General features: G+C 40.8%; 1 protein-coding gene across 2 annotated transcripts in view; it reads right to left on the bottom strand.

The window, feature by feature from the left end:
• Positions 1-12,599, bottom strand: part of RETREG1 (reticulophagy regulator 1) — a 173,054-nt gene extending 160,455 nt beyond the window's left edge. The window contains exon 1 of one of the 2 annotated variants that reach the window (XM_036756624.1): positions 12,107-12,599. In XM_036756624.1, coding sequence (XP_036612519.1) covers positions 12,107-12,459 — 353 coding nt within the window. In that variant the 5' untranslated portion in view covers positions 12,460-12,599. The remainder of the gene's footprint in view (positions 1-12,106) is intronic. The other variant, XM_036756614.1, reaches the window with a different exon arrangement.
• Between the last annotated feature and the right edge of the window lie 300 nt (positions 12,600-12,899).

The following is a 12,899-nucleotide window of genomic DNA, read 5'->3' as shown; positions in this document are numbered from 1 at the left end:
ACAGAGAGAGAAGAATAGAGTACAGGAGAAGACCTTGGGGAACCGTGTTGAGAAGGTGGCAAACAGGTAACGATCCAAGCAAAGAAGAAATCACTGGCAAAGAAAACAAAGAGGGGAAGATTAGACATGAGCAACGGATGGTCATCAGCGTCAAAAGTTGGAGAACAAAAAGATGAGGAAGACTGAAAAAAAGGACATTGGATTTAGCGGCTGAAAAAGCATTACTAACCTTTAAGAGGGCAGTTTCAATAGAACAGTTGAGTTGGAGGCCAGATCATGAGGTTGAAAAGTGAGCTGGTAGCACCTGGAAGTAAGAAGTGTAGATGACCAAGCAATTGGCAATGAAAGGCAAGAGAGATACCAGATGGTAGTTTAAAGCAGAGGTTCTTAACCTAAGGGTCTGTGAACTTAGACGGGAAAAAAAATTAAATTTTTATCTTCACTAACCTCTAACAAATGTATTATTTTCTTCAACTACTTTTAAACACTATTTTGAGGAGGGATCCATAGGCTTCACCAGACTGCCAAAGGAGTATATCTCACTCTCACACACACACACACACACACACACACACACCCCTAGTTTAAAAGGAAGACAAGGATCAAATGAAGGGTTTTTTTTGTTTGGAAGAGACATGAGTATGCTATGAAGGCAAATCAGGAAAGGGCTAGTATGACGGTGGGTGACAGAGACAGGAAAAAAGAGAATGTCAGCAAAATACAGACAAAGAGACCACACTAAAGCATACAGAGACAAACAGTAGGCGAGTCAGACAGTGACACACATTTAGAATTATGAAACAAGCTCCCAGAGAGGAAGCAGTGAGAATAATGGTGACAGGAGCAGAAATTTGCAAAGAAAAAAATTCACCTATACTTCAGAGACAAAAGCAAAGTAGAGAAGACAGGTGAAGAGGATAAAGATGGAAAGGGATTATGAGTTTTGAGCTAAGGGAGAGGAAGGAACTCACAACAAATGGCCTTGAATTTCTCAGAAAAGTAGAAACCAAGATCATCTGGTGAGAGAAAGAGTAGGGGCAGTAGTGAAGGCTGGAAGAGAAAGGATGTTTGTAACAACCATTACAGGGAGTATCATAAAACGTGAGAGCTGATCAGAGAAGAATACAAGATTTGTTGTGTATCCAAATGAAATTAGACAATACAAATTTGTGGTGTACCAAAAGAACACAGTTCCACGACTTCCTGCAACAGAAGTCAGCAATTTTGGAAGGACTGGAAGAAGCAGATGGCTTGGGTGACCAAAGGCTGAGCACTATCGGTGTAAGAATAATGGGAAGAAAGGGGGACAGGAAATTATAAATAATCTTGCTTCACAAAACAACAAAAAGCAATGGAGGTGACGTTGAGGCTACAGAAAACTTAGATTAAGAACAAAGTTGTATCACTCAAAAAACATTTATAGATAAAGTTGGAAAAACAACAAACAGATACAAAAGGAACAAATCTGTCAACATTTCTCTAGCAATCTATTTGAAAATCCGCATAATTTGAACCCAAGTCTATGAGAGCGAAAGCTGTTTTTTTTCACATACAACATACAAGAATTTGGGCTAGCCTCCAAGAATAGTAGTGATGTTTCACTGTATTCAGATCAGTCCATATCTACAGCATTGTGTTCAGTTCTGGGTACCACATTTTAGAAACAATGATAAGCTGGAAAACATTCAGAGACCAGATCAGAATGACAAAGACCAGAACAGTAAAAGGGCCATGAGATCATACCAGGTACTGAATGATCAGTTTAAGAAAACAGACCTTTTTAACCTAGAGAAGCGATTACTTGAGGGAGGAAGAACATGATAGTTTTCTTCAAGGCCTGTCACAAAGAGGGCCCTCAAAGGGAAGAATGAGGAATAATCTATAGAAGGCACAGATTTAGGCTTCATGCTAGGAAAAACTTAACAGGAGAAACAACAATCAAAATGTGTTAGGCTAAGTGACAGCAATCTTGGAAAGTTGTGTGTTTCCCCTTCACCAGGACTATTCAAGCAAATGTTGGATGACCACTTGATAGGTAGAAGTGGATCTCTGGTCAGGTGTGGGATGTACTAGAGGACTACCTCTAAGGTACCTTCCGTACTAAGTTCCATCAAGCCTTTACTTCAGCCTCAAAATAGTAGTTGTTCAGTGAGTAGAAAATAAAATAATGCATGGAGAATAAATTGGATGGGTTCGGAGAAAACCATAACATGCCAGCATTTTCCCATTACAGAACTCAAAACAAAATTATCCACCCTTCACAACAAGCCCATAACATAAACTGTGGGGTTGCGCTGGGTATTCTCCAAGGACAGAATCCTAGATGGTCAGATTTAGGACCCACAGCCATCAAAACAGGTCCTACTCCAGGCACAGAGTAACTCTTCATCCAAAAAACTTCCATGTGAGTAGTTCAATTCCAATTCATCCTAACTTCTCCTACTCCAAAATTTAAAGTAGGCCCACAAGGAACCTATTTTAGTCTAATTTCACTGCACTCTCCCTAGAATGGATCTGAACCTTCGGACCAGGGGTTCTGTAATATACACTTCTGGCAATCTGGCAAAGGCTATGGACCACTTCTCAAAACAATGTTTTTTAAATGCACGAAATAATATCTATATAGAACATGAGATGTATTGAAATTCAGTTATCGAAATGCTTTAAAAACAATGTCATGGACTGCAGGTTAAGAATTCCTGGATTGAACAGTGCCCAGAATCATTCTCCCAGATCTTTCAATCTGGAAAGCCTGGGTTTTCAATAGCTAAGTCCCAAATAAGTCCTTCCAGCCATATCTCATACTATTCTCATCTCCCAAGGTATTCCTAGGGAATCCAGAACTCCTCAGGTGAGGTTTAGAGCCTGAGATCAGCAAAGCCCAATTTCAGTAAGTATAACCCCATTATATGCTTTTATTTTTTCTTATTGTGTGTAATTTGTGGTCCATATTAAAGAATGCCCTTCAGATGTTAAAAATAATAGCTAAATCTATTCTGACATTGATAAATATTGCATTTACTAAATTATTCACAACACAGACATACATTACCTCAATAATTTCATGCAAACTGTCAACTTAAATTTTAAAATTATGCTATGCAATACTTGGGTGGAGAGCTCTGCAGATCCACCATGGGAATAGAAAAAGGAGTTTTGTTGTGTTTTTTTTAACTGCTTACAGAAGATAAAAAGGCTATGAACCAAGTAGTTATAAGTTATTACTTTTTAAAATTTATTTTCTAAATAAAGGGATTAAAAACTTATTCAATTCACTTTGATTTTTTAAAAGAATATGCTGTTCCTCTTTATGAAAATTTACTACGAAGCATATCCATGAAAGTTTGTCAAGGCTAACTTTTTATTTTCCTCACAAATTCATAATGGGCTAAATCCTAAACTAACACTTCTTCATATGCATTATAACAATTCTTCCTTGGATATCTTTGTTAAGATGTAGAAGATCACATGACTGCATATGTTTAACCTATATCAAACTGCTTGCCACCTCAGGGAGGAAAGAGGGAAGGGAGAGAATTTGGAACTCAAAATTTTTAAAAAACTAAATGTTAAAAATTTTCACATGTAATTTAAAAATATTAAAAATTAAAGAAATAAATCAAACTCCCTTTCAACTGTAAAAACAAAACTGTGTAGGGGATCATAAAAATGCCATAATTTGCCAAAATGCTCCCAAACTATGCCAATTTCAAAAAGTATAGAGGCAGCACAGGCACTGGAATCTAATTTACACCACATAAATATCTATGGAGAGTTATACAGTGTTTCAAACTACATATTAGAAATTTAAATGGCGAGATATGGTCTAGTGGAGCACAGGAATGTGAAGACACAAAGTTCTATTTCTGAATTGTAACCTCACCGAGAAGTTTTGGGCAAGATCTTTGTTTATCATCTAAGGGAAAGATTCATATTTAATTCATTCGTTGAGCATTTATTGAGTGCCTACTGGCAAAATATATCAAACTGCGGGGAATACCAAAAGTAACAAGGCAGCCTCTTTCTTCACGGGGTTCATGCTTCAATAGCAAAGATAAGATACAAACACACAAATAATTTTAGCATGAGGCAGAAGATGAAAGAAGGACCAGAGAGGTATGGACTAGAGGGTTATAGACGTCCCAAAAGGGAAGTACTGAACTGCTTAAGTACAATGTCTGTGCTAGTCATACACAGTGAGAAAAGGCAATCAGTTTGAGATACTTGAAATCTGACTTGAGTAATTTATTTTTTCCTTTCTAGAGCATTATTTCCTATTTCAAATCAGACTATGGACTGGCACAATATCTAAATTCTCTCTACCAGCTCCAGGATTGGCTGGGACCAGCAGCTAGTAATCCATTAATAAATGCTTGTTAACCTGAATTAAATTCAGTAGGCAGCAGGAAGTAGATGACTAGATAGAGGCATGTAAAGCAGGATACAGAGAAAAGTAACTAACATCAATCAATCGGCAAGTATTTATTAAATGATTCCTATAAATCAGGCACTGTGGGAAGTACTGAAGATACAAAAACAAATATGAATCACCTCTGACCTCAAGTAGATTTCCTTCTATCAGGAGAGACACATACACAATTAAGTTTATACAAAGGAAACACATATAAAGGGGGACAGTGGGTACTAGCAAAGTTTCTTGGGGGTTTGGGGGAGGGTGTTAATCAATCAAGGAGCATTTCTTAAGTGCTTACCACATGCCAGGCACTGTGCTAGGCACTAGGGATACAAATCCAAACAAGGAAACAATCCCTACTCTCAAGGATCTCAGAGAAAAATTGCTGTGTAGGAAGGTACACAAGCTGGCTTTTGAAGGTAGTTAGGATTCCTAAGCGACACAGGAGAAAAAGAAGTGCATTCCAGACAAGGGAGAAAAACAGCTGGTAAAAAAACATGGAGATTCGAAAAAATGTTGTGTGTGAGGAGTCAGTTTTAAGTGAAAACATTCTGGAAATAAGGCCTTTTGGTTATTTAAAAAAAAGTTTTCATCAGTAAGACAGTAAGTGGTAGAGTCAATAGAGAATCAGATCTGGAATCAGGAAGACCTTCGTTCGAATCCAGTCCCAATCCCTCATGAGTTGTGTGACCTTGGGCAAGTCACCTAACCTATCTCAGCCTTGGTTTCCTCAGCTGTAAAATGGAGATTATAATTGCCCCTACCTCATAAGACTGTTGTGAGAGTTAAATGAGATAATGTAAAGTGCTTCATAAACCCTAAAGTACCATATAAATGATAGATATTATCATTATAATTTTTAATTAGATTTTTTATTTTTTGTTTACAACACTTAGTTCTACATGTTCTTGAGTTTCAAATTTTCTTCCCTTCCCTGTCCTCCCCCCCAAAGAAGGCATGCGGTCCAATATAGATGCTACATAAACCTTCTCATTAAACTTATTTGCACAATAGTCAAGTTGAAAAAAACAATTATGACCAATTATCATAATTTTTTAAAAATATATCTAAGGACTAGAGTATGGGAAATGCCCCTCTCAAAGACAGAGACTACATACATTAAGACTATGTGTACAATGTCCTCTCCCTTTATCTTATACTATAATAGTCTCACTGTCCTACATACAGAATGATCATCACCTGAAAGCAAGGGCAGCGATAATGAGACTGCCAACAAATTACTTTTTAAAGTAAAATGTTCTACCCTAGTTAAATGTTATACACTGGCAATATTTCTAGATAATGTAATTTGGCTTCATCTAGGAATGCCACATTTAACACCTCATGTCCACATTTCAACATAGGTATAAATCTACAATAACAAAGAATGATCCATGCTTGAGCAAGTCAGAAGCCATTTGGGCGACCTTTCCCTCAGTTCCAACATAGTCAACAGGGCCGGCAGTAGAAGGCCCCTTCTGCAACGATGATTCACTACTTCCAGCTGACATATAAGTGCTGATAAAATATTTTGAAAATAATTGATTTGATTTGAATTGATTTGAAAAACCGTAGAGACTGGAGAACATTGGGACTATACTTTGAAGTATTCAAAAAAATACAGAGGAGATTCACACATTAAAAAGTATTTCTACATGGGCATGTCTGTACCGTCTAATCACATAAACTTCAAAAAAATGAAGAATTATGCATGAAATCTTCAACCTAAAATAGGACAATGCCAGCTGTAACATTAACTTGAATGCAGTTTTACCTAAACTATGCCAAGACAAAAAAATTTAGTAGATGAAAGTTAGAACAAGAATGAATAAGAATTTATTACAAAATTGTCTAATGTGAGGCACATCTGACCTTAAGCATCCACAGTCAAGTGATGTCACATAGTCTAAAAGTACTTCTCAGCCTTTTTTCAAGCCATCGTTCAACACACATATGAACCAAACTTTCAATAGCTCCCTACTGTAATTCTGTAAGTTTACAATACCTTGGGCAAGTCACTTCTACCGTGAGTCTCCTTCCTCATCTGTAAAAAAGGTCGGATTATGATGGCCTCTCCCTTACAGCTCTAAGGCTACAGTGCTATGATGCCTGAAATCTTACGTACGTGTCCCACACTAAGTGAAAATTGTGTACTATTTTCTAATTAATTCCTGTGTATTAGTTTTATTTCCCCAATTATCTCCCAAGCTCCGTGACTGCACAGCGAGTGAATGATCATAAACTATTCATTCATTCAACAAAGTTATTACTGTTAAGGGTCTATGAATGTGCCATACAACATGCTAAGGTAAGGGATAGGAGAATCAGAGCATATGCTTCTTTTGCAATATGGTATTGTGGGAAGAACACCACACTTGGAATCAAGAGAGTTGGGCTCAAATCTCCCAGATATGACACTTATCAGTTGTGTGTATTTGAGCAGATGAGGTGAGCTCTCTGAGCTTCTCCTCTGTAAAATGTGGACCATAATAACTGTACTCATTACGCCACAGAGTTCTGGGCACAAAGATTTTAATAAACTTTAAGGTGCCACAGAAATGGGAGCTATTCTGGTCACTCTCATACTATCATTAGTGCTCACAGCGCAGAACACACAGTATGTACTCAATACCTGCTGATCAACTGTATTGACTGGAACCCCCAAGAGATGCCAGGACAAAAGTCAAGAACAGATCAACGTCAGATGAAGGGGAACTACATACTACTTTCAAGGCAGAAGGAACCCACAACTCAACATAATCGGCCTCTGACAACTTTAGGGAAACTACAGGGTCTAATTTTGTTACATGGGTATAATATTTAATCACTGTTTTAGGTTTGTCACTCAAATGATTTCTCACTTTGATTCTTCTGTTTACTTACATAGTACACTTCAAACAGATTTTTCTGATTCTGGCTTCAAGTTGCACTCTAGAAACCATGGGCAATGATCATCAGATGCTCCAGCCATACGGCGGATAGGCAAGAGCAGCCAAGCGGGGCAAGGAAAACCGGCTTTCCCCAGCCAATGCAATGTTTGGCTCCATTAATACAAGTGTCTAGGATGAGGAAGATAATAGTCCACTGTTCAATCACATTTGAAGGACTGAATTCAATTCAGTGCATCACACTGTAAGAGAATGCCGAAAACTCAAAGTAAAAACAAGGGAGAGTGAAAGGACCTAGAAACCATGTCACATAAGGAATGGCTGAAAGGATTCAGGATTGTTAAGACACAGTGGGACATCATAGCTGTCTTCAGATATTAGAAGGTTTACCACATAGAGGCAGGAGTGGACTTTCTGTGTAGTTAAATTTGATCACAGGGCTAGAGATTTAAAATTTGAAGAGACCTCATAAGTCATCAGCCCATCTCCCTTATTTCACAGAACAGGAAACTGAGGCCTAAACAGGTTCAGTGATTTGTCTAGTTATACAAGAAGTAAAAGAGAGAATTGGGGCTTGAACTCAGATCCCAGGATTCCTTTGAGTCAGAAGCTCTGGATTTTGGACATGATATTCCTGAGAGTTTTCACCTTGGAGTTTCTTTCAGGAGGTGACCAGTGGATTCTTTTTGTTTTTACTTTGCCCTCTGGTTCTATTAAGTCTGGGCAGATTTTTTTTTTCCATGACTTCTTGAAATATGATATCTAGCCTCTTGTTTTATTCAGATAATCTGACGATTCTTAAATTACCTCTTGATCTGTTTCAGTTGTTTCTGATAGAAGATAACCTTACATTTCCTTTTATTGGGCTCAATCTTTTGACTTTGTTTTAATATTTCTTACTGTCTTATATAGCCATTAACTTTGACTATTATAATTTTCAAGGAGTTTGTTACTTGGAGGTTTTGTGCCTTTTGCGCTAAGCTGCTAATTCTTTTTCCAAGCCCAACCTCTCATTCTTTTCCAAGTCCTAGTTCTCATTTCTTCTCCGGGGCTCAGTATGGTGCTGTTCTTAGATCTTTACTGGAGTTGTTGGTGGGGAGCCAGTGGGGAGGTGAAGCTGGGCTGTACGGCTTCCTCCTACTTATCCATCATGGCTGGTCTCCAAGGTCCTAGGATCCCAAATCCAATTCTCCTTCCAGGACATTGTGCTGCCTCCAAAAGATAGAATTAGTACCAAGAAGTAGATTTCAACTCAACAGAAAGAACTATTGGATATATTCAAAAGTAAAACTAATTGTCTCATGAGGTAGTGACTCCACAGTCATTAAGAATGCTTACAAAGTTTCTGACCGCAAGTCAAGAACGCTGTGAAAGTGACTAAGTATGGAATAGGAAGTTGGATGAAATGTTCTTCTAAGGTGCTAACTAATTTAGCACAATAAAAACACACCACGGTGCCGGAGAAGAGCCCCCTAAGTGACAGCAATGAAAGTGAAGACCCTAGTCCTAGTGACCAATTTAGTGATCCAAAGTGAGTCATTTTTTCTACGTGTTATTTCAGTTTCCTCATAAGCACAAGGATAACATTATACTGCAATGCTCTGAGGAAACATTCATTAAGAAGAAACTGACCTGTACAAAACCTTTTCTTCTGAATTATTTTTTGAAATGGTTCACTACTTGAACATGTCAAAGTTATGCGATGACTCAAAGGGCAAAAAGGCCAGAAAAGGAAGCCTACCTAGTAGGACATTATACTTCAGCATTACGGCCAGAAATATGACTAATTAATACTTATTCTATAGAAATTCTGAAAGCATTCATCAATACCAGTTGTATGAGAATAATACATGATCAGGATTAGTGTTTTTAATCAAAACAACATAAATCCAAACATAAATTGGTTTTAAATCCAAATAAATAATGTTATTATTTCTTAAGACAATAACTGGCTCTCATCTGTGCCTAGGCTTCATTATCTTTTCATAGAAAGAGTAGGGACGCAGAATTGAGTTTGGGAGGAGAGGAGGAAGGAGGAAAAGGCAGAACCTTACATGGACATGATTTAAGGGCATTTGAAGAGATGTATACACACACACACACACACACACACAGAAGGATGTTTAAAATAAGTTACTGTCATTAACAACAAAGGCTAGACTCATTCTAACCACAGAATTCTTGATGTAACAAACATATGGAAAGGATAGGAGCTGGGTAAAATGGGTCAAAAATACAAGAGATCATGACATAGAAAAAAAGGGAGAAATTGCGACTATTTCAGAATGTGAAGAACAGAAGTAATTTTTCTGTGAAATAAAATTCATTCATGGTATAGTCAAGAAGAAGTAAGAAACAACAGGTAAGTCACCCAATCACAAACAAAAGGTTAATCTAAGCAGAGTGCTGGAAATAACTTCTTCATTTGATTCATTTAAAAGTTAGATCTAGAAGAGAAAACTCAGAAATTGTGCAGCAGAACCCTCTTCGTTTTACAGGTGAAGAAATTAAGGCCCAAAGAGATAAGGTGCTTGGCCCAAGGTTACTCATCAAGCTAGTAACTTAGAGAATTAGAGCCAGTCTCCTGATTCCCAGATCAAGGATCTTAATACTACATGCCACTCTGTTCATTTCTTAAATCTGGAAAATGTCAGATTATTAACAGGAAGTATGTCTGTAAAGTAGCAAATGCATTGCCTTATAACTTCATTCAGGAGCCAGAATGTGATGTTGTTTTCAACTAGCATCCATCACTCAAGTCTTCCTATAACGCCTCACACCACAAAGCAGCGGAGTGTCCCAAGGCTAACCCAGAAGAGCCCAAGACCTCAGGTTCTACCAAGCTGGAAAAGCTTTGAATATTGTCCTTACAATATTGTCTGCATTACTGTTGTCTGAGGACTGGGTCAGCTAAGAGCAGAGAGGCTCATTTTCAGAGGGCTGGCTAACAGATATTGATTATTTTTTTCCTTCAGTAGCAGCTCGTGCTATCTGCTAAGGTGTGAAGGGGGTAACAACAGTCATTAGTAAGAGTACCCATAAAGTAAAATCAAATCCATGAAGTTTTGGGAATTTTATTCAGAATATATTTTGTCTCTCCTGTAAAAAGAGGAGACTAAAGTAGATTATTTAACATGTTCCTAGTAAACCTGAAATAATGCTATGGTTGTACCTACAATCACGGCTACGATTTATGTAACAATTTTCGGTTTGAAGCATTTTACATGTATTCTCTCTCCTTTGGTCCTCACAATAACCCTATGAGGTAAGGACCTATTTTTAATCTCCATTTTTACACAAGAGTAATCTGAAGTTCGATAAGGTTAAGTGATTTGACAGCATCACACAGCTAAGTATGTAAGACAGGTCTTCAGATCTTCCTGACTCCAAGACCAGCACTATATCCAATACCCCACACCTAGCTTGTCTACTAACAAATTTTTTCTTAATCTAACAGTAACTAGGTAAACATTAGACACTGACATAGAAAAGAAAAATCTAGGAAAACAAAGCAAAGGACAACATAGCTACAATAACACTGCCAAGATGACAGCTCATTTTACCTGAGACATAGGGATCTATCAGTTTCTATTTGCAGAAAAATTGCCTTGGCTTTCATAGATATCTAGGAAATGGCAGCATGTTTTAGCTACATTGATAAACTTGAAAGCTAATTAAGTGCCAATGTACTCTGCACTATTCTGTACACATCTGGAGTACTATGCTCAGCTGGGGTAACACACTTTCTGAGGGACACTGACAAACTGAAGCAGGGGCTGAAGAGAATAAGCAAGATGATGAAGGACCTGGAAAAAATATGTCACATGAAGAAGGGTTGCAGGAACTGGGGGGTGGTGCAGCTCTGAAGAGACTTTTCAAAGGGAAAGGTTCATCCTGTTCCTCTGAGTGCATGGAAGGGCCACACCCTTAGTTATAACGTGGCATTTATTATAACAAGAAGTGTTTATTCTGGGTTATATGTGTCGTGGTTATTGTAGGAATTCTTTAGACAGCAGAGAATCGTCATTGTTGGAGTTTATGCTGGCAATTAATAGATGACAAAGCACTTCTGCAGATTAAAGAGCTAGGTCCTTCATTTCTATGTTTGAAGATGACCATTTTGGAATTAAACCTGTTGGAACAATTCTTACACAGACCATTTTCCACTTTATTTTTAAATATTAGATATGTTACACTGTTCCAGACTGTGTAAGGTCTACAATCTACCTGTTTGCTTGCTTTGTCTGCATTTTCTCATCAGGGAGCAAATCCAGCAAGCTGGATCCCAAGAGAGGAAAAACAAACCATTCAGCGGCTGCCTCAGGTGGATTATGAAAACGGCAGTCCTGAATGCATCCAGGAGTCTGTCTGGATGTACCTGTTGTGATTTGCATTGGGGACACAAGTTCACCCATGGTGATCCAGGCGCTCATGGCTGAACAAGTAAAGACACGTATGTTTCCAAAGGCGCTACCAATGTGTTTCTAAGCATGCCTGGCACCTAGCCGTGATCAGACGCATTCCTAGCCGCCGGCCTTTTACACAGACTTCACGCAGATTTGCGGCCAAGTTAATGGGAACATGCAAAATGGGCTACATGCAACATCTTCACAGGTAAGTGCTGAGAAGAGGAAAGTTAGGAACTAGACAGGGGGGCGGGAGAGTCAATGGGCCTAGACCGCCCCTCTTCCAACTTTCCCGGCGCGTCTTCCCAGCCTGGGATGCCACACCTGGCGCAGGTGCGCCGCCCCTCCTCCCCACTCCCCGCCCGTGTCCCCGCGTCCCCCGGCCCGGGGGCGCTCACCAGAACAGCAGGTTGGCGCAGACAAAGCCCACCAGGCTGCGGAGGGGCCTCCGCCAGCTCAAAGCATCCCCGACGCAGCAGCTCAGCAGCAGCACCGGCTCCTCCAGCAGCCAAGTCGCCGCGGCGGTGACGCGACCGCCGGCCGCTGCCTGCTCTTCCCACGGCCCCGCCGCGGTCTCCTCCAAAGGCGGGGGGCCCCCGGCCGCGGCCCCCCGCTCGGTGTCGGCCGCCGCGGGCGCAGCCTCCTCCTCCTCCTCGCCGGCGGCCGCAGGGGCAGCCGGTGCAGCCAAGGCGGCTGCCCGCGCACAGCATCCTCCCTCCTGCTCCTCCTCCCGGGGTCCCAGACTCGCCATCTTCAGTTTCCACTAGTGCTTTCTGGGGCCAGGAGGGGACGGTGGAGCCCTGCGGTCTGTGGGGTGTTTGGTGATGGTGGTAGTCGTGGGAGCGTCGGTGGTGTTGCTGCCGCTGCCGCTGTTGCTGCTTGCCTCCGCCTCGGCTCCGAGGCTCCCCGGGGCCGAGAGGGGAGGAGTGTGGGTGGATGCAGCGCGCAGGGCGGCCGCGGGCCGAGGGGGCGGGCGCGAGACTGGCCCGAGGCTGCGGCGGGGGCTGCGGGCGGCGGCCGCGCACGGAACTGCGGGGCGGGGGGGGGGGGTTGTGACGTCACAGAGCCCGGGCTGGCTCCTAGCGCTCCAGGAGCCGGGCCGCGCCGGGCTGCAGCCGTCTGCCCCACACCGAGCCGGTTGATGGGGTGGGAAGATTGTGCTAGCCCGGGAGGAAGTGGGTGTGGCCAGGT

This window comes from Trichosurus vulpecula, chromosome 1 (genome assembly GCF_011100635.1).
Source record: "Trichosurus vulpecula isolate mTriVul1 chromosome 1, mTriVul1.pri, whole genome shotgun sequence".
In the NCBI taxonomy this organism is placed as follows: domain Eukaryota; kingdom Metazoa; phylum Chordata; class Mammalia; order Diprotodontia; family Phalangeridae; genus Trichosurus; species Trichosurus vulpecula.
Note: the sequence above shows the minus strand (reverse complement) of the source record. Positions and strands in the feature narration are given on the sequence as shown.